This window comes from Cyclopterus lumpus, chromosome 18 (genome assembly GCF_009769545.1).
Source record: "Cyclopterus lumpus isolate fCycLum1 chromosome 18, fCycLum1.pri, whole genome shotgun sequence".
Lineage (NCBI taxonomy): Eukaryota > Metazoa > Chordata > Actinopteri > Perciformes > Cyclopteridae > Cyclopterus > Cyclopterus lumpus.
Genome location: NC_046983.1, coordinates 3326610 through 3349233, shown reverse-complemented (window position 1 = coordinate 3349233; position 22624 = coordinate 3326610). Strand labels below are relative to the sequence as shown.

The 22624-nt window shown below is 46.1% G+C and overlaps 1 protein-coding gene and 1 long non-coding RNA gene across 6 annotated transcripts in view; one reads left to right on the top strand and one right to left on the bottom strand.

Moving 5' to 3' along the window:
- si:ch211-200p22.4 (phosphatidylinositol-binding clathrin assembly protein) overlaps positions 1-18899 on the bottom strand; it is a 57902-nt gene extending 39003 nt beyond the window's left edge. For 4 of the 5 annotated variants that reach the window (XR_004611408.1, XM_034556814.1, XM_034556813.1 and 1 more), the window contains exons 1-2: positions 17889-18018; positions 6539-6681 (exon numbers count right to left, since the gene is read on the bottom strand). Coding sequence is in view for 4 of the 5 variants with exons in the window: in XM_034556814.1 (XP_034412705.1) it covers positions 6539-6681; positions 17889-18018 (273 nt within the window). In the remaining variant the exon portion in view is untranslated. Of the gene's footprint in view, positions 1-6538; positions 6682-17888 lie in introns of all 5 variants that reach the window. The other variant, XM_034556811.1, reaches the window with a different exon arrangement.
- LOC117747611 lies at positions 11495-15471 on the top strand. Its single transcript, XR_004611433.1, has 3 exons — positions 11495-11617; positions 14464-14569; positions 15012-15471. It is a non-coding gene; the product is annotated as an uncharacterized LOC117747611 (long non-coding RNA).
- Positions 18900-22624: the final 3725 nt, after the last annotated feature.

Here is a 22624-nt window from a genome sequence, read left to right as displayed (position 1 = left end):
CTCCCTTCGGTGAGAGTGAAAAAAAAAAAAAAAGACTTCCACACAGCAGCCCGGTCGGTGAACACCGGCGCCGCAGCTTACCGACGTCACATGACATGACATCTGGGTAGCTCCGCCCTCTTTGGACCCGCCAACCAACAAGCAGCCGGCAGGGAGGAGAAGAAGAAAAAAAAGCTCAAAGTGTATATTTTAGTGCCCGAACTACTGTTTCCAGGGAATACAGACGGGTAATCTCCGGGAGGGAAGGGGGCGGTGCTCGACTCAACTTCACATTGGACACGGAACCGACAGAACCGACTGCAGAGCTCCACTGAACGGGGGATGACTCAGGCAGGAAGAATGAGTCGTGATCGAGCCGTGTTGAATGAAAGCAGCTCTTATGCATGCGGAGAGAGGACACACACACACACACACACACGTTCTCACACACACACACACACACACACACACACACACGCCTGGGATTCTCTCCCTCCTTCTCCTACTAAGTATTTCTCCTCCTCTCTTACGCAATCAACCATTTAGCCTCTGAATCCAATCTAAGTGTGAAAGCCCCAAAGAGAAGCTAGGTGGGTGACAGAGTGACAGCATTGAGGTGACGTCTATGTTTAAACGTGTGTGTGTGTGTGTGTGTGTGTGTGTGTGTGGGAGGATCTATGCCTACAAGGTGACAGGGCTGATAGTGTGTGTGGGCTCCGGCTCTCGTGGGAGCAGTTGCGTCTTGCTGGTGGATGAGTGCGAGGTCAATGAGGCAGCTCAAGCAACATGAGTCATCATTTAAAACACTAATGCACGTACACACACACAGTTTTTCTCCTGACATGTACACTAGTGAAAGGAACACGACGTGCAAAGAGTCAGGTAGTGTCGGAGTGTGTGTGTGTGTGTGTGTGTGACTATACTATGGCAAATAGTTGCAAAGTACGAGTCATTTTAGATCATCTGAAGGTCTGAAGAGTGTGTGCAGTGTTTTAGTGTCTGGATTCGTCCCCTTAGAAACGGGGGCTGAGGCCTATGGGTATTGTAGTATTTAGTGTGTGTGTGTGTGTGTTCAGGCAGGAAGTAATCAAACCAGTGGCCAGCACATAAAGCTGTGTTATTATTTATGCATCCAGGAGAGTCCGGGCGCTTCCATGTTGCGCAACATGGAGATCGACTAAAGGAAACTTTAAAACCGGAGTCACCTGATCCTCCCGGTTTGTTATAATCCCCTGAGTCTATATTTACCTCTCAGAGCCAATCACAAAACACATTCCTGAAGCATGAACGTCCTCCTAGGAACACATGGGTGTGCCACAGCGCCACCTGATAAAAGAGCCATGAGAACCACTGGAGGTCAAAACGCAGAGAAACGGAGCTAATTACAGGACGGCTAATTAGACTCGTCACTGGAGGAGGGGGGAGGGGAGGGGGGGGGGAGGAAGGAGTGCTACTGCTGAGCAAACATCGAGATCACCTCGTCACGGCAAGACAGAAAATAGACGAGTGTGTTGCCCCGCGTGACCGGAGGGGTGGGTGGCGAGAGAGAGAGAGAGAGAGAGAGAGAGAGAGACCTCTCTGGTTGGCTGAGTCTACTGAGCCTGAGACACACACACACACACACACACACACTATTGATCACACAGATGCAGCCAATTTACTTGAGTTGGGGAAACTTGTTTATCCGCCTGAAGCAGCATAAGGAAGTATGTGGTCGGGCTTTTTACTTTAGTGACAGGTCGTCACCTTGTGTGTGTGTGTGTGTGTGTGTGTGTGTGTGTGTTCAAGCCCTTCAGATTATCACTGGTGACCCCTATTAGAGTCAGTGTGACCTCTCACACACACAAATAACATCCTCGGTGTCCCTTTGTTATCGCTCGAGTCAGCAGCTCTCTTTTCTCTATCTCTCTCTCTCTCTCTGCCGTTTCATTTATCTGTTCCTCTCCCCCCCCCCCTTACTTCCTCCTTCCTTACTTCCTTTCCTTTCCAGCCGTATCTTTGCATAAGTCTCTGGCTTCGCAGTGATGAGAGTGCTTCTGCTGACGTCACTGAAGCAAATGGGCCGTTCGCTATCGGGGACGCCGGTGGGGGCGAGGAGGGGTTTCTAACTTTACACTGCCGTAAAACACACACAGAAACATCGTCTCTCACACACACACACACACACACACATTACTGTTCCCTCCCTCCTTCCCTTTCTATCACACACACACACAGAGAAAAGGGAAAGCTGTGTCCTGCCACCATCAGCACTTTCACCGCCGTCCTCGCCAGACCGTCCCCTCTCATGTCCTTAATGTCTCTCTCTCTCTCTCTCTCTTCCACCTTTAATGTACTCCATCCTCTGCCTGCATTGGGTTTGGACGTACAGAGCCCGCCTCCCGATGCAGTCAATCAGACTGTAATCGTCCCCGCTGACACTTGCGTCCCATCCTGAAGAATAAAGCACGATTGGTAGCATTTCTTGACGTCCTTGAAAACGAACTCCGTTGGGTTTAGACTATACGTCATTAAAAAAGACATCTTTAGAAAACGAGTGCGGCCCTCTGAAAGGGCCCCTAATAAGTAAAGCTCATTATGATGTTTATGCATAACTTAATAAGGCCCCAAAAGCACTCTTGTGTATTTTACAACTGGAATTGGGAGCATGTCCACGACAGTGTGCGACACGTGGGCTATGATTGGCCAGACTTTGAGGGCGGGGCTTAGCGAAGGGTCCTGTTTTGTTTTTTTTAAATAACTTTAACCCCATTTCTCCCAACACTCGTGTGTTGTACAATCGGGGACAGATCTCTCCGAGGCCATTGTTTGGGGTTTCCTGCAGGATTGTTGTCGGCACATTATTTATATAAAATCGGCCAATCACGCGAAGGCCTGGAAGCGGAGGCACGCGTGAGACAATAAGCCAGGACGAAGCTCGCAGAGCATTCAAAAATGGAAAACTTTACGTTCGTCTTTCCTTTCGGGACGCACACACCCCCCCCCAGGCGGCTTCGAGCCAGCGAACAAAAAGAGAAGTCGTGATCAAAAGATATCGACCGGCTCCTCGATCGCTCACAAGCTTCATCGTGAGCCAGGATCGCTTCTTGGCAGGGAGGAGGAAGACGAGAAAACTGGGAGGTGAAGAATTGAGTGTGCATCAACACCGTCCCCGTCAACTATCCAAAACACACACACACACACACACACACACAATGGATTATATCGCCCACTAGAACCCGTCGAGATATTGAAACCCGAGTCACCTCCTGTTTGCTCCGAGTGGTGAGTCGTCACGTTGGGTTTGAAACAGATGAATAAATATTAATAAAAAAAGGTTCTCTGCCGACATCCAGACGACCGGCTGTAAATATGCTCAGATATTATAGCGATTGTCGTCTGCATACAGTTTTAACTCTCATCCTTTCTTTCTGTAACTTAAGTCTTTCTTTAAGTCCTCCTTTCCTTTCCTTTCCTTTCGTCTCGTACGCTACGTAGTTGCGTTTATTGAATACTTAGAAATGAGAGTATTAAAATCAGCATGTTGTAAATTTAGATTTCTTTTCTTCCCCCATCTGGGGCGCGCCCCTTTAGGACGGATGGCTGAACTCCTCCTTGACATCTACACCTCCTATTCTCACCCCCCCCCCCCTCATACACATCATTCTCTCATTCTCTCCTTCCGCTTCCTGTCATTCTCCACTTCTTTTTCTTCTCAACCTCCTATTTTCCTTCTACATATCCTTTCCTCCCTTCTCCAATACATATCATAGATGTCCGTGTCCTATAAGCATTTGTCTTATTTCTATATTCTTATCAGACTCCGAGAGCACATCCCATAATCTTGTGGAGACACCGTCCCAGACGAATTACATTATTTCAGGTTTAGCGGCTCTTTAGGTGCAGGGTGCAGGGTGCAGGGTGCAGGGTGCAGGGTGCAGGGTGCAGGGTGACCCCCCCCCCCCCCCGAGAAGATAACATTTCCGAGCGGAGCGTTGACGATTCTTCATATGCAAAGTGACACAAGTCGGCTTTCCGGTAAATCCACGTTATTACGTTCCTTGTAAATGTTCTTCAGCGTCAGAGCGCTCGAACCAACGATCTGAAGAGGAACGCACAGTCCATTGACCCCGATTCTGTGGGTCTGCGCTTTCTAATTTTTACGGCCATATTTCTCTCGGCTGACGGCCACGGGGGAGCAGGGCCACCTGGCCACCGTCAGCACCCGACGGGCCTGATGAATGCCGGCTGATGAACACACACACACACACACACACACACACACACACACCCACACAGCGATGCGTTCAGGCTCCGTTCGGCATTACAAAAAGAGGGGGGCGAAGGTCTACGACGACGTCATCCTACGGTTTGAAAATGTAAACTTTTAAGAAATCCAAATAAATAAATATTAGAGATGAACCATAACCTGTTTAACTTCCTAACACTAAGCAGCTGATAATACATTAAAATGACATCATTATTAAATATGTGAGTGTGGTAAAACTCAATAATCTGGAGCCTTGAAGACCCTTAAAGCATGCGTTTGAATAAAGGCTTTTAAATTACTGTACATCATATTAGCACTAAAGAGCATCCTATTCACCGTCCTTGAATTATTAGTAATGCTTTAATATAGCTACCAGAGAAGCTTCACATTCATTTACAATATTATAATAAGGTATTAATGTTGATTCTGCTCTAAATGAAAGGACCAAATGATGCTTTTTATTACTTCACAAGGGAGTGGAGACAATGAAATGATAATATATAATAACATAAAGCTCTCTCTCTCTCTCTCTTAACCTAGTTATTGTTGAGTTATCGCCCCAGTGGTTGTGATCGTATGTTCTGCAGACTTCGGGGATCAACACGGCGTCGCACCGAGACATTAACATCAAAAAAAGGTTCAATGTGAAAGTGACGGCTGGGAGATAAATCGGCCTCCAGCTCGGGGATATCTCTAAACCACTTCCTGCCGCTCTGCAGTTGACCTACTTATGATTTAGTTAATCAAAAGAAAGAAACGTTGCGGGTATTTCCACATCTTGAGCGAACAAGGAGGAGGAGAAGAGCGAGCGCGGTCCAGTGAAACCCGATGGCCTCGCAGCTCTTCCCCCTTTTTCAGGGAGGCAGTTTGGATTGATGTAAGAAACACGGAACCGACGGGGAGGAAGCGTTGCGCAACGTTCCGCGCGAGAGGAAGCGGCGCTTCCCCGTTTCAGTGGGAATGGAATGTGGTGCAGGGCGTGTCCGCGCGTCAGCCTCTGCCTTTTTTTTTTTTTTTTCCGAGACGTGCATTAAATATGTACAATGTGCACGCGAGCGTGATCACCCCCTTTTTTTGGTTAAAGCTTAGTTCTACAAAAGACGTTTATCAAATATGGATACGCAGAGTAGGAGTCGCCTCTTTTGTAGGTTCTGGTATATGGAGCCACAGCTAGCCGCTAGTTAGCTTAGCTTAGCGTAAAGACAGAAAACAGTTAATCTGGATCTGCTCAAAGCAATAAAAAACACCTGCACACTCGTCTATAAATCACTAATGAACAAGTTATATCTTGTTTGTTTAGTAAGTATAAAACAGAAATAAAAGCAACACTTTAGGCTTATAATGTAATGCTAAGCTAACTGTCAATAGCGATGCATTTACAGATTCCCATCCAAATGAATAGGACTTTTATAGATAAATTACAAGCAAATGCTAAAAAAAATAAAATAAACGTGGCACTAAATAGACTTTTATAACTAGCTTGTCAAAAAGTGAAGTAAAAATCCACAACAGTAGGTATGTGACTGCACATTATGTATGGATCACACATTTTGTGATCAATGGAAACGCATCAAAAACAATACTTTATACTCCTGCTTTCATGAAATGTACATTAAACAACACGGAGGGGTAGTGAGCGCCAAAGGGCAGCAGTCCATCTGATATCAAAGGGTATTCTAAAGGGATTGAATTATTAACAGCGCGCTACAATAGTTTACGTGAAGAACAAAACACTCTCGTTAGAAATTCCATCTTGTTAGAAATGAATAAAACCACAACTCTCGCTGGAGGATTAATCTCTCCCTCTCAAAAGCTGCACCGTTGCATATGAATCGAGACGTTTTATTGCCTTTTTTTATTTTATTTGGCCAACAAACGGCACAAAAGGGAAAAAGAAATGAAGAGGATCTCTCTCCCCAAAACATCGCAGGGATTTGGCAGATTTTCTTTTGTTTAATTCCCAATTATTGTTGTCTGAAAGTATGCAAATCCACGGAGGGGACTGTGTGTTGTTATTCTTATTATTCCAGCTTTCAGATGTGTGGGGTTTGTTTTTATTAAAAAGTTCATTCATTTGATTATTCATTTGCTTTTATCCTCGGCCTCCAGCTCACACGGAGATAATTAATTTTCCTCCGCACTCCTCAAATATTTCTATTATTCACCGCAGGCCTCCCAGAGTGCACAAGCCCCGCCCCCCTCCCACCCTGGTGGTCCTAAAATGACCCACATGAGCACGCACGTTGATATTCATGAACGCTAAGGACTAATTAATACGTTATATAAAAGTTAAGTAGATGCGTTTCCTACCTCGTTGCCGTACATCATGAGGTGGTGGCTGGTGATGAGGGCTTTGAAGACCACCACCCAGCTGGAGTTCGCCGTGCGCTCAAACAGCGTGTCGGCCAGCTGGGGGATGCTCACGTTCATCTCGTTGGTGCAGTGGATCAGATCTGGGAGGGATAAAAAAAATAAAAAAAAATTAGATATATAAATTAAAAAAAGGTGTGACGGACAGGTGCGAGCTGCCGAGCCTTCCCTCGCCCCCTTTCCTCATCCCTCTTTCCTTGTTCTTAAAAAGACGCGTCAGCTGGGGGTTCAGGCGTCATTCGTGCCGAGTTACTCAACCCCTCCGCCTCAGAAAGTAGAGCCGTTGCGATGTGTAAAGGAATTGACTGGGATTACATTTTACCCAATTTTGTACGTTTTTTTTGTTATGTATTGCATGACAAATCCTCGTAAAATGGACCGTAAATCTATATTTTAACTTCCATTCGTGCTTCCTGGCAACTACTACTACTATTATCATCTGCTGAAAGATAATATTGCACTAGTTTAAAGTATATTAAAGTATTAGTATGTAGAATAAGAGAGACAAAGCAGAAGAATTGTTTTTAAGAGGCCTGAGAGAAGCTTTTACCAAATAATTTGACGTGAGAAAAATAAAATACATATGTGTATAATATATACAAACTTATTCCCCATTTCCATGTTCAGAAAACGCCACATAAACAGACGTTTTGAGTCCCAAGAAGCCATCGACGTATTTTAACCTGCTAGGCTAGGCTCCGCCCCCTCGAGTGGAGATCGATCTGAACGTTAAACTAACCGGCTAGGCTCCGCCCCCTCAGTTGGGGATCGATCCGACTGGATTCGTTCAGCTCAATCGGCTCATTAGAAGGATTCAGTAGCTTCACGCACAACAGGTGACACACACACACACACACACACACACACACACACGGCGCCCTGCAGCATCAATATGGACACACGCGGCTACAATTGATCCTTCGCACCACATCTCGGTTGTTGTTGTTGTTTCATTCACCCTCTCATTCCATTCGCCTTTCGTCTCTCCCTCTCCTCGTCTCTCCATCCTTTGTTCCTCGCAGCAGGAACTTGCCTGCTGGTAACTACGGAAACGGGCCTCTCATCAGACTACTGGAGGACCAGAGTCCCGTCTGGGAGGCTTCATCGTCACAATCAGGGCGCGGGTGCACGAGCGCTCTTTCAATAACGCCTCCGTCCTCGCTCGCCGGAGGCGTCGTCTCCCTCGGGCGCTTGCCCACACAATACAGTAAGAAAACACACGTTATTCCCTCACACACACACACACCATGTGGTGCTATTTATTCAATACAAATGAGTGTCATGTACAAGGTTGCAGCACAATGCATCCATTGAGCTGCATTTAGCGGCGTGAACAACAGAGTGGAAGGATTTCATGGCTTTATGGAAACGTTCCAGCTTTATGAACGCGTCTGAGTGTTGAATGAGTTTTTTCAATAACAATAACAACAACGTTATCCTCACGAGAGATGCTCCAATACCAATATGTTCCTCCACATACACAACTTTTTTTTTAAATTTATATATATATATATATATATATATATATATATATATATATATTTAAAATATATATATATAAATATATATATAAATATATTTAATATATATAAATATATTTTTTTTAAATATATATATATATAAATTCAAATAAGAATAAATAGAAAATATTAATGAGTTTTGACAAGATTGCATTTGAACACATCACGATAGTGTTAGGTTAAAATGTACAAAACAATAGAGCTTGAACGCATCACGATGCAACCTCCGTTAAACGTTAGCGCCGATATTTAGACAAGCGGGACGAGTTTCCTGTGAAGAAGACGGGAGTTTATTTTGAAAAGACTTTTGAAGAACTTCTCGTAGGCCATCAAGAAGATACGTTGGACTGATCCAGCATTGACTTCCTGTCCGGGTGGAGGCGGACCTACTGTAACCGTCCCCTCCTCCCCACTGCACGCTCCCACCAACGCTGATTGGAAACGGGCTTTAAGAGCGACTTGTGGCTTTGTTTGTCCAATTCATCCCTTTTATTTCTGCGGCTACCTCGCTCGCCCATCTTTTTTTTTTTAAAACAGAGCTCATGTTTTTTCATTAGAGAGAGAGAGAGAGAGAGAGAGACTGATTAGGTCTGTGGGGACGCTTGTGTGTGCATGAGTGTGTGTATGTGTGTGTGTGTGTGTGTTAGCGATGATGTAAAGGGGGTACGCGTGCCAACTTTAATTAGGGTGGAAAGCAATACATGCCGCTGATCCCAGACCAGCGGGAGAAAGAACGAGGAGGGCGAGGCGACGGAGGCAAAACATACGGCACAGACCAAAAAAAATAAATAAATAAAAAAGGAGGGTAAGGAGAGAAATGGGGGGGGGGGGGGGGGGGGAGAGAGAACCACAGGACGAGTAAGACGAGAGGGAAAGAAAAGAGATAATGAGACGAGAGACATGAGCGTCTCTTCATCGGGACAATTTGCAGGAATCCACACACGGCTCGTCTCGCTTCCTCTCTCCTCTCTCCTCTCTCCTAGAAACATGTCTGATATCCTTAAAACTCCAGAGGACACAAGGAGCTGAAGAACTGGACTGGATGGATTCACGGTCCTTGAGCCGTGTGGTTATTATTAGTATTTTATATGAATGCTCCCAAAAAAGAGACGATTTATACAATTACAACGTTACAATAAATTTGCCTTCTCATTTTTTTTTGTTAAAACTCAAACATTCTGGATTATGATTCCCACGTTTTCACATCTCATTTTGTATTCTTTCTTATTCCACAATGCGTTTCACTTTGACGTGATTGGACTTTAAAAGAATAAACACTTTTTATTGCAGAGAGTGAGACGATTATCTTATTTTAGCACCTCCGAAGCTCACCGATTAAAAAGAAAAGGGTTTTATCTCCCTCAGTTTAATACGGACACAAATACAAAAATTTAAAAAGAGCTTCCAGATTTTATGCCAAGAAAAAGAAAAATGTTGACGATAAAAAGTAAATAACGCAGACTTGATCCAGCTTCTCAAATTTGAGGCACTTCTGTATCATACACAATTACAAGGCACTTTGCACTATTGGACAAATTATAGACAACATTATTGATTGATTAATCTGGAGAATGAGTTTCTGGAGACCTTCTCTCTGACACACACACACACACAGTGACCTCATCCCCAACAGGGACCTTCTCTGTTCCTCTCTGATCTGAGGTCCATTGTTGCTGCTCATCTGTTGACCTCTGTAGGCCGAACCACAATAGACCAGAGACTTCCTGGTACTGAAGGAACCAGTGTGAGCTCAGGGATCTCGTGAGGAAGTGTGTGTGTGTGTGTGTGTGGGGTGGTGGGGGGGGGGGGGGGGTTGAGTAAGGGAAAGCAGGTGGTCAGATCAAATCTCCTGACTCCTTTTCCATTTCCTTGTGTCGGGTGCATCTACTGGTGAGAAGATGGAACTAATTGACCCTGAACAGAACTCCATCTTCTCTTTCTGATTGTCACTTTAAACCTCTTCCTTCTCCCCCCCCCCCTCCCCTCCCCATACTAGAGGAGGACAAAAGGGGCCCGAGAAGAACTCTAATCAAATAAGGGCAAATATAAAATGTGAGATTTGTCAGACGTCACGATCTCCGCCTTTGAATATTCATTCTGCAGCCAATCTAACAAATTTATCCGCCGTAAATCGTTTGATTTGTCGAGCTTGTTTTGTACTATAATGCGTTTGTGCTCGTTGGAATTCATGTCCACACAAATTAAAGTTGCATCTTGTGCAGAACTACAATGTTTCGGGCCATTTGTTGAATAATCAATCCACTGGTTGGGTTACAAAAGTTTATCTTGTGCATAAAAATAAACAAGTTCAACTCAATTAAATCCTGATTATATCAAATTGAAAAAACAATAAAAGAATATATCTGTTGTTCACCATGTTTGAAACTAATGTCATTGTATTGTAAAAAATAAATAAATAAAAGCCTGTTCTTTTAATTTGAAATGGATTTATTTTTATTTATTAACAAGACCAACAATTAATTGAGAAATGTGATTAATTTCAAACCTTAACGAACAGATTATCGGTCTCTCGAGCTTCACTAAACTCACGCAGAGCTTATTCACCAGAAAAGAAAAAGCTGCGTCCTGCAGCCCAAAAAGAAAACCACCCCCAAAAAAAACAGAATTTCCACCCAAATTCCAAAGTAATCCACGTAGTCCTGAACCAGGAAGTGGAAAGGCCGCAAAAAAAAAAAAAAAAAAGCCAGGAGAGAGTAGTCTCGTGGCCTAAACCCCAACTTTGGTTGCTTCCTGTAAAAAGATGGAAATTTATTTTTGAAAAGCCACATGGGAGGAAAAAACGAGATATCATGGGAGATGTCGCGAGCCAAAAGGAAACTACACCGGCCTGGTGTCGATGTACCTTTTTAAAGCTGGCATCAGTAAATAAAAGGACACCGAGAAGGTGGAAAGTGGGATCTGGGGGGGGGGGGGGGGGGGGGGGGGGGGGCAAGGCCGAAGGGGATTAACCCGTGTGACCAGACCTGGGATCAGCCTCTCGATCCCATCTCGGCATCTCTCTTTCGGTCCCTTCAGAGACCACCAAAAAGGAAAGTTCAGGCTCCACATCGCTGGCATTCCTAAAGAGAACTTAAATCTGGTCACATCTCAAAAAAAAATTTACGCGTGCACATGAGATTTAAAAAAAAAAAAAGACGGTTCTGTCGACACACTTTAAAAGGGACGACGACGCAACCTAGCATCCTGCACCGCCCGTTGCCTTTCTCCATTGCTCAACCGCATTTCACCACCGCCGGCCATGTCAGACAAGCACAGGGGCAAATGAATACCATATCTGGACATGTTAAAAAAGGCAAAAGGATGCTTGAATATTGCAAGACTGGGAACGCCCGTCAGCTATAGGCCACGCCCCCGAGTCAGGAAATAGGAGGTCATGGGTTTGGTACATTGCCACAGAATAGGGTTCATTTAAATCGACTTTCTTTTATCCTATAACTAAACTCCTGCACGGCCGAAGACCTTCCACGGAACAATACAGGTATCATCTCCACGGAGGTCAGGGGTCAACGGGCTCGTAGGGATTTCGATGTCTCGACTCGAGGGCGTGATGCCTGCCAACGAGAGGAGCGCTCTCCTAACCGCTCGACCACACCGATCGCTCCGCGGGGGGGAGTAGAGATTACCGAGGGGGAGAGGGGGGGGGGGGGGTTTAATAGCGTTGCTAAGCTAGGAGAGTGTGTGCCGCCAGCGAAGGTTCGACTGACCTTCACCCGGAGTGTCGGGAGGACGTTCGCCAGCAGACACCACGCAGATGAAGAAGCCAGACGCGGGAGCGCGGGCCCCCAATCTGTTAAAGATTAACGCCGTATCAGCACCTCGTCTGGCGCGTACCAGTAATCTCCTTCGGTCTGTTTCCGTGTTCGCCTCCAAAGAGGATTCCCTCGCCCCCCCCCTCCCCTCAAATCCAGAGAGAGAGAGAGACCGTGAAAAACTATAAACCTGCCGACTTTGAAGAGGTATCTTTTCTGGCTTTTTTTTTTTACGATCACACCAAGTCCTGAAGGTTGTTTTTTGTTATCATTATGCCGATAGACAAACTTCCAGGGAATTAAACTGACCGTCTCAAACAAAAATATATCAACGACAACTGTGAAGCTGGTTGTGAAAGAATAAATAAGTGAGACATCACAGAGAGGCAGCAATGACTAAATGTCACCAGACTAATGGACTTGTTCTACAGCTTTAATTCTCCCCTTGAGGTCTTAAATAACAGTGGTTCTCCTCCGTCTCTGCAGACAGATATATAAATAAATAAATATATATAGAAAGAGAGACAGACATTTGGGGACAAGCGAACACTCATCTCCAACTGCCATGTTTTCATGCGGAGGGATTCGGGGGGTGGGGGGGTCTATTGTTTTTTGTGAGCGACGCAGACGGAGACAGACGTTCATGCACACAGGTAGACGACGAGAAATGAAGAAAACGAAAACGGCTCCTGAGAGAACACGGCTAAAAATAACCCCACGTCAGAATGTGAACGGGAGTACTGAATGTTCCCAAACACACACACACAAAGAGAGACAAATGAGTGTGTGTGGCGTTACGATTTAAATGGAGTTCTTGCGTCGAGACCCGGGACAGCAGATGGTCGAAGTGTGCAGGCAATTAGAGCCAAGTGGTCGTATAGGACGCCGCAGAATCGAGCCAAAAACAAATGCTAACCGGCCTAGCGGCGGCCTAGCAGCGGCCTAGCAGCGGCCTAGCGGCGGCGTACTCAGCAGTGCGCGCGGAGGGGTAAGAAGGCAGTTAATGACGGGTGTAGGAATCAACGCAGCCACGAGAAGGTCCTTGAACATGCAACCATAACTGGCTTTAAGTAACATGCAAGATTAGCCTCCTGGCAGAGATAATAATAATACTAATACTAATAATAAACGGCACGTGAGCCAGACTTGCAGTAATTTTATTAAACTGAAGAACGTTAATTACAGTTGGACCTCTCCAGCAGGTCCTTGAACCCCGTGAGACAGAATCATCTGATCAAGCCGCTGCTCCTCTTGGACGCGCTTCAGCTGTGCGGTGATATGTGTTCAAATCGATCGGTCCTCGAGGGAGGGGAGGCGCTGTAATTCATCCATCTTCACACACACACACACACACACACACACACACACACACACGGGCTATCCTTCGAGCTTCACTTGAAACGGACGGATCCAGGCGGTCAGCAGTAAGCCTTCTTCCCGCCCGGTGTTCTAAACTGGGCCTATCTTTGCTCTGCAGCCAGGGAGGGGCTGCCCCCCCTCCCTTTAGATTGCATGAGACAACCAGGCGCCCCCCCCCCCCCCGCCGCCGCCGCCTTACCAACCAGCTACACCCTGCTGCAGATCCATCAGGGCTAGAATCAATGCGGCACAAAAAAAAGAGCAGGAAATAATAAGCGCGACTATTTGTATTCTTTAATGTCCTGAAATCACGTCGAGCCTCTTCAGTTGGATTTTGGCATTTCTTTTTAGTGGATGAACATAAACCACCGTGTGTGTGTGTGTGTGTGTGTGTGTGTGTGTGTGTACACTGTGTAACGCTGCAGAAGAAAAGAAAAGGAGGGCAGAAAAAGGAAAACACGAAATACGACGAGGAATCAAGAATAGAGTACATATCGATCTTTAAAGTGGACCTGAAATGAACAATCTGTGTAAAACGCTGCAGCTGTTATATCGTTCCACTTTTTCAGGAGGAAAAATATTGTGGAAACGTTGTCTGAACGTCAGGCTTTTTTTTTTTGTGCGTTTGATTGACATTTAAGGGTTGCGACGCTAGAAAGCTAAGCTAACCAGCTAGCACCGATTCCCCTGAGTCACAGAGGAGCTGCAGGAGTGAGTCCTGAAACCGGGGAAAACAACAAGCATTTCGCTTTAAAGCCGCGAGAGGCACGGTAAACATGTTGCTGCCATCCGAGGAGGTCAAAAGGTCAAGATCAGCAGAAGGGGAGCGCTCGTCATGTGTTGCCGTTTGTTTACTTCCAACACAGTTCCGGGGGGGGGGGGGGATTAGGGTCAGAGTGTGCTTGAAAAGGGAACCAGTGGTCACCAAGTGTTCCCAGCTTGTATTCTGATCACACAGAAAGGTGAGCTGAACTAGAGGAGATGTTTAAATCCTCCTTTTGGAAAGTTAGAAAATAATTCCGGCCCCTCCAAATCCGACTGCGGAAAAGGTGCGAGGTTAAAAGTTTGTCGAAGCCCACCGACGTCTCCCTCGCACCTCTGCCAACAGATCGATTCATATCCTCCGTCGCTAATATTATTAAAATCGACAAGCAAAACCTGAAGATTTCTGCCTCAACGCCGTAGAGTTGATCCCCCCCCCCCCCTCTTGTTTCAGGCCTTCGCCGACACCGAATGGCACTCGTTTCCGACAGATGGCCGGGATGAGGGGTGCAGAAGGCCATCAGCAGCACATCGAGCTGAAACAACCACCTCTGAACAAAGTGACTGTGTGTGTGTGTGTGTGTGTGTGTGTCTCTCTCTCCAGTGGCTCACACATAACTAGCAAGTGTCTCTCATGTGATGTCAAGGTGTGAAGTGCTGCACAAGTGTTCCCACCGGTGATCCAGTAGAACAGATTAGTGGCGAGAGAACACGCTGAATCTTTTCATAAAAATGCTTTAAAATGGAGAAATCGGGAGCATTTTTATTGCTTCCCGATGGCTCTCAACATGGCCGGCGGGCTAACGGCGGAAAGAAAACTCGGCAAAGTGACGGAGCAGACTTTGCACGAGGTTTATCATTTATACCCACGAATGTAATTATTGTAAATCGCTTACTCGAGAAAGTCCATTTGTTTGGATAGTAATAGAAGAATAGAGCAATGTGGATTATTTCTTTAATTCATTGCATTTTGTTCCCCCCCCCCCCCCCCCCCCTTTGGAGATGACGAGACGTCCCGTTATCTCGTTCGCTAGCGGCTGTAAACGAGGCGTCACCGAGGCCGCAGCTCGTTTCCACCATCAAACTTCCCCTCCGCCCTCTAAAAAAGTCCATTTGACGCCCGCCGGTTTGCTGCCATGACAACAGAGTGCCGACAAAAGGGGGAAAACTACATGCCACAACTTCTCTCCCTCTCAACAGCTGTGAGGTGGTGAAAACAAATCGACCGTTTCGATGATGGCGAAGTGGAAAGAAGTGGCCTCCTGAAGCGTGCGTGCATGTGTGTGTGTGTGTGTGTGTGTGTGTGTCTTTGCTGCTCATAAAAAGAACTGGATTAAACCAACAGTAACTCTCACCTGGACAACCTGAAAACTGCACGCAGGTGTGCAAGCAACCCCCTCCGACAACGATTTCCATGACGATAATTCCCAGAAATCTAAATAATGAGCCCGTTCACAGCTGATGGGAGGGACTCACAAAGGGGGGGGGGGGGTAATTGAGGCGGACAGTCCGAGTCATGACACTAAACGCACCACTTAGTTGTTTCCCGCCAGCGGTGCATGAATGTCACGGCTGCTCCAGCTGACAGCCCCCCCTCTTCCCCCCCCCCCCCATTGCACGCTCGCTGCTGGCTGGCGGCGCTGAAAAGTGTCTGCCGGGGTTATTTGGTTAGCGTGCTGTCAGACGGTCACAGCTGCTAGTGGTGGTGAGTGTGTGTGTGTGTGGGGGGGGGGGGCTCTTTTTTTAATGCAATACATTATAATTGATAAAAAGTAGCCATGTGCAGCAGTACAGAAAATTGAGGGTGCGACACGTTGGAATCGTCGACGTCGCGTCTCTAAGAACTCAACGATGCAAACGTGCTGCTGGATATTGATCATCTGTAACCTACACTGGCACCCGGTCACCGAGTGACACACCTGGCTAGTGGACCGAGTAATGATGGAACCCCCCCCCCCCCCCCCCCCCCCTTTTCCGGCTCGCTAACCGAGTGAATGACGACCTCGACGAAAACCCGCAGCACATTGAACTCGACAGCCCCCCCGATGTTACCTTCACGGGGAAGTCATCAACCGCACAAACACAGACGCACCCCCCCCCCCCCCCCCCCCCCCCCCCCCCCCCCCCCCCCCCCCTTCCTGCGGCACAGAGGTCGTCGCTCTCACAGAGAAATCAATAGACTACAATGATTAAGCTTGACGCGGCGGATTGGCTGCGAGAGTCTGGCGAAGTTCACAAAGAGGGAGCGGAGACAATACACGACTTTTACTGAATGTCAGCAGCCGAGTGGAGGAGGAGGAGGAGGAGGAGCAGGAGGAGGAGGAGGAGGAGCAGGAGCAGGAGGAGGGGGAGTTGACGGATGTGAGGCAATCGAGCCGAAGCATCGATCAAACATGAGCCGGTTCCCGGAAAGCAGAACTTCAGCACATTCCGTCGCAGCGATGTCGAAAAGCCCAAGCTGCCCGACAACGAGCACACGACTCACTCTTATTTTTAATACACTTCTTTTCTTCCGCTTTCATCCATTCATTCATTCATCCATTCATTCCTTTCTCTTTGTCCCCGCTGCCATCGACCTCCGTTTAATGTCAGCGGCCTCGACTCTTCACTTGCGAAGTCCCGGGAGTCTCAAGACACAAAAAGTCAGAGACTGAGATCGAGGAATTTGTGGTATGCGAGAGATTCCCCCCCCCTCCCTCCCTCCTCCCCCCCATCTCCCCTCCTCACACACACACACAAAAAAAACAACAGTAAAAGTAAATATGATGTTTCCTCATCAGTCACAGTCTGTCCTGTCCTGTCCTGGCCCGCCTGATGAAAGACCTGCGTTATGCTGCTTCTGTCACGAGTGTTGTTATCTGTGTGTGTGTGTGTGTGTGTGTGTGTGTGTGTGTGTGTGTGTGTGTCTGGCCTTCATGTCCCTCCAACTATAACCTGTTGGAGGAGGTTTTCTTTAACTCTGGAAAAACAAGATGTTTTTTTTTTTAAGGGTCTGTTTGTTTTTCTTGTACTATAAAAAAAAACAGATTTTATAAAATCGTATTTTAGGCAACCAAAATATAAAAAAGGGATTCAGAAAGCCCAGCGACTTTGTCACGAGGGATCCGGAAGTGCAGAAACGCTGACTGCTTTCCATGTTTTTGGGGCTCATCTCTGCACCAGATTAGTCATCGAGTCATTCATCGTGCAAAAATTAATATTTAACTACAACTATGCAATAGTCCCAGAGCCTTTGATTTTGCTTTTCGCTATCTTGTATAGTTAAAAAAAAAATATATTATATTTAGGTTTTGGACAGTTTCCCCGCAAATGTTCAGAAGAGCTGAAACAATTGGCCACAAATGATACAACTTTTCTCTTTCATGTGGATTATATATCTTTTTTTAAGATTATTTCTGACGTTTTTATTAGGATAAAGCCGTTTTAATAGAAGTGAATAACCGTTTTGTTTGTTTTGAAGGCCTTTCCGCTCTGGAACATCGATTTTCTTACATTTCAAAAAGTACTATTGCAAAAGGCAACGGTTAATCATTAGTCGTGGCTTTAAATTAAAAAAAAATCCTACATTCGCCTGTTGGTTGGAGACATTTTTGGGGACATTATTACCTCGGGGAACTTAATAAAAAAGGGGTTGTCATCTCACGTAACAGTTATTAATAAGCTGAATGCACAGAGGCACGAAGGTTAAAACTCCTTAATGTACAAAACCTGTATAAAAGCATGTATAATGTGTGTGCGTGTGTGTGTGAGAGAGAGTCTGTGTGTGTGTGTGAGCTTCAGGTGCAGTGTTTTCCTGCAGCTCTGTCAGCATTTGACAGCCTCTTAAATAAATGTAGAAGGAAGGAAAGGAAAGGAAGGAAGGAAGCAGGATATACTCACAGTCCAGGTGTTTCTTCTTGGGTCCGCTGACTTCATGTGTGGTGGCTTTGCACACCGCCTTGCTGATGGCCGACCCGGTCATGCTGTGCTGCGCCGCCGCGATCCGATCCGTGATGGACTGTCCCGACATCTCCGTTTTTACTTATTTATATATATATATAATATATAAATATATATATATATATTCCCTCCACACAATCAGCTGGAATAGCACAACAAACGATCCGATCAATCGGATCAACTCAACGTGACTTCACTGTCAAGTGGAGGTAAAAAAAAGAGGGGGGGGGGGCTGCTATCAGACACCCCGCTGTTGTGTTCAGGTGCGAGGAGAAAACCTGTGCAGCAGTAATGTCAGAACACTGGTGGGGGGGGGGGGGGGGGGGTTGTGTATATATTTATATATATGCAGGTTGGTTTAACTATGAAACCCACAATCAACAGCTGATTTGCAAATATTCTTTGTAGTAAAAAAAACAAACACGTTTGGCAACAGTTAATTCCGACTTTCCACGTAGCTAAGTGAACACAACCACACTAATCCGGGCTAGTCTGTGTTAGCTAACGTTCCCGTCGCAGCACTCGAACCAGGAAAGGAAGTTGTAAACGCTGTGAATTACTTTCTGGCCGCAAATAAACATAATTAACTTAATTAATTCGTAACCTTGGACGAGGTTGTGAGTGAGGCAAACACACACGGAGAGAGAGAGAGAGAGAGACACACACACACACACACACACACACACACAAAAAAGTAATCCGTGTGAAATCACAGCTTGGAGAACGTCAATAATCTTCCACCCCGGAAAAAAAAAAAGAAGAAGACAAATAAAAAATGTCTTGAGTTCGTCCTCCACGTCGACTTGTTGGCTCGGACCGGGTCGGCTAGCTGGTCGCTCGGCGTAGCGTCGAGTTGAAACACCCCTCGGGCGTAGAAGAGTCCCCCGGGGTCGAGCGGCACATCGTCTTGAGCTTCCAGCCGTAGGGGGGGGGGGGGTTGTTGGGGGGGGGGGGGTAACGTGTCGCTGACAGCCGGGGACAGGTGCGGCTTTTCTCCCGGTGTGTGTAAGAGGTGGAGGGGGTGGGTGGGGTGGGGTGGGGGGGGGGCGAGCAGCTAGCGGCGGTGAGCTAACCCACCCGGAGAGAGCCGTTAAGTTTAACGACAACTAAAACAAAAAAAAGACGGTCGGTTCCTTTTTTTTTTTTTAACGGTCCTCCGGCTCAGTCGGTGCTGTCCTGCGGCTGCCGAGTCCACCTTACCGGCTCGTTTTTCGGGTTGTGTGTGTGGGGGGGGGGTAAGGGGGTAGTTTAGTCTGTTCCTGTCCTGCTGCTGTCTGGAAAGTCTCGCCAGTGGTTTCTCTTTACCGACTGGCTGGCTGGCTGGCTGGCTGCTGCTCTGCCGGACAAAATGGCAGCGTAAAAAATCAGCTGATCTCACAACTGTGCTGCCTTCAGGGGCCCCCTGCTTGGCTCGGAATTTTCTATTTTATTTTTGTAATTTTTTTTTGCTTCTAATTTTCTACTTAACTACTTGAACACATCATCACACGGTGTCATAAAAAAAAAAGACCCACATAGTGGCCCTGTAACAGTAACATCCACTATACCTGTATGTTATATATTGAAGTCGTTTACAGTGCACACACACTGCTGTTAACACACACACTTGCATGGATATATATAAATATATGTGACAAAAACAAATCCATGCAAGCTCCATATATTGTCATATCCCCTTACCTCATCTATATTAAGCAACCAGTTAGAAATATATATATATATATATATATATATATATATATATATATATATATATATAACTTCAATGTCAAATTCCCTATGTGTGCACGCATACTTGGCTAAATGAGCTGATTCTGCGGTTTCAAAGGTTGTCAACTCAGTGAGTAAAGTAAACAGTTATGATTGTTTAATAAGCAAAAATGCACAATTGCTCGCCGATTTCAGACTCTCAAATATGACGATTTGCTGCTTTTGTTTGTTTTCATCAAATGTAATACTTTGGGGTCTTGGGCCGTGTGTTCGCCGACAACCAGCACTTTCAAGACGACACACCATGTACTCTGGGAAATTTAAATACTTTTTTCTGACTTGTCATAGACAAAGTAGCTAATCTATTATTTTCCACAAACGTAATCAATATTGAAAATAATCTTAGTAGTGTGCATGTCTTATATGAACTTGGAAAACTGTAACCAAAGAAGGATAAAGCAGTGTAAAACATTGATAAAACAAAGCAAATGGTAGCTAAAGTTAAATGTTTTAATATATATAATATAAAATATTGAAGCACTCTAAGAACTCCAGTGTTTTAATACTTCTGTACATTGTTCATGGGGTCCTCATGCTCAATTCTTTTATTTCCGACAGCTCGTGAACGCCTCTTTAGTCTATTGGGCGAGACCTGAGGAGTGAGTGTTGCCTTTAAGGTGCCGCGGTTTAAATTCTAGCGGAATTTATGAAACAAACGTCTCAAATTTCACATATTTTCACCTATTTTTCTATATATATAAAAAAAAAACCGTGACGTTTTAAATCTCCGCCCCGTTCTCTCTTTCACGAGCCGCATCTCTCGCGCTGCTCCGATCCAGATTTAAGGTGGTATTAAATTATTCCTCAGACGGCGCGTGTCCTTGTTTGACTCCCAGACGATACGGAACACGGTGTGCAGAGAAGACCAGTGGGGGGGGGCACTGGTGCGGCATCGCGCACGGCCCTGCTGGTGTCAACCCGGACCCAATAGATCTAGTGTCTTGACTGTGTTGGGGGGGGGGGGGGGGTGATAAGTGCTGTGCATTGATTACAGCCGCGTGTCATGATGCAATACATCACATATCAAACTCTGACTGAGGTGGTTGAGTTATGCCAGAGAAAGAAAGAGTGCCATGATGACTATAAGTGCTGTTCTCCCTGCAGTGTGAGTGTGAGTGTGTGTGCGTGTGTGTGTGTGTGTGTGTGAGTGTGTGTGTGTGTGTGTGAGTGTGTGTGTGTGTGTGTGTGAGTGTGTGTGTGTGTGTGTGTGTGTGTGTGTGTGTGTGTGTGTGTGTGTGTGTGTGTGTGTGTGTGTGTGCATGCAGTCTGCAGTATTTCCCATCCGGGTGAGAAATACTGCAAATTGCCTCCAGCAGCAGCAGCAGGTGAATTCCTGGAAGCCATGCGGCGTCTTCTGACCTCCAGTGCCCCCCCCCCCCCTCGCCTGATTGATATGACGATCTGTCAAGAGGGTGATGGGGGACCTCATCTATCTGATCCAGCACGTGGACGCCTGAAAGTGTGCGTGCGTGCGTGTGTGTGTGCAATCCGCCAATAAGCAACTGTCCCTTTTTTTTTGTTTTCACACGTTTTTGCCAAATCTAATGAAATGTGTGTGTTCGGGGTGGAAAAAGAAACGACAAAAACAAAAACTGTGCATGCAGCAGAAAAAAAGAGAAAAGGAAACAAGAAATGCAACCACAGTCGAGGGAAACCTGGCCACGCGTGTTCCGGTCTGTGTCACAGCTGTGCCAACGTGCACGTGGTTTTCACGTGTCATGACTATCAACTGGTTTTGCATTATAATAAAAAGAAAGAAGATGCAGTTATGTCCTCAAATCTCGTGATGTGATATCCAACAAAAGACTTTTTTTATCAGATGTCGCAACAAAAATAATAATAAATCTGCGATGCACATGGAAAAAAGAAAGAAAAGATGGTCTTGGCAGAAAGGAAGTGCGGCACCCAGAGGAGAGCCACGGTGGACCCGGTGACACCCAGCCTACATCCTGCTCTTTACGAGGCGTCAGCACCAACCACTGGTTGGGGGAACCACTGGTTCCCCATCCCTCTAAAACCACATCCCTCCCCTCTCTCGGAGTGCTGTGTCTCCATCTGCAGGCGAAGAAAAAAGAGGCAGCGCTCCCCGATTTCCATGGCAACTGCGTGGATGGATGCTTGGGGGGAGGGGGAGGGGGGGGGGCACCGCTGTCCACCCCTGTAGCCCCTGGCAACAGGCTCCCCTCTACCTGGATTGGAGTCTCATTAGCAGCTGTCAATCACGGGATGAGCTCAATGGATCCAATCGACAGGGGGCGGGGTCAGACACAAAGAGGACCACCATCTTTAAGTTAGCTGAGGCGTTGTCACCGTGATCGCCACGGTTACAGATCGATGGAGTCCAACATCAGGCGAGGAGAGCCACATAATGAAATGTCTCTGACCTCTAAAGCTACACTCATGATGACACGAGTTCCTATGGCATGCAACCCACTTCTGTTTTCTTTCATGGGGCGTAACACACACATCTTTATTTCCATGCAACTATACTCACAACTGGTTTTTCTGCGGCCGCCTAGTCGACAAAAAAAACTGTTTTGCTGGTTTATTATGAACCGTAAGGACATTTTCTTTTTCCAGCATGCAGGATATATACAAGGACCCAAAATATATTAAAAGTCTGGGTCTGCAGGGGTTAATCTCTAGGTTTACACATACCGACCCTCGTGTGAAGTTATTGTTAATAAACTAGAGATGTATAGATGGAGGAGCAGTTAAATTCTTAGAGGATTTATCTTTAAGAAGTATTATTGTACATAAAGTCCGTACACTCGTCTTTATAAAAAGTTTCCCCTCCTCGTCAGCCGTTGTTTACGTCGAGGAGAACTCGACAGATTTCAGATCAGCCCGGGCAAAAAATGTTGAAAACGGAATTAATGAAAAAAAATAATCATCCTTCATCCTCC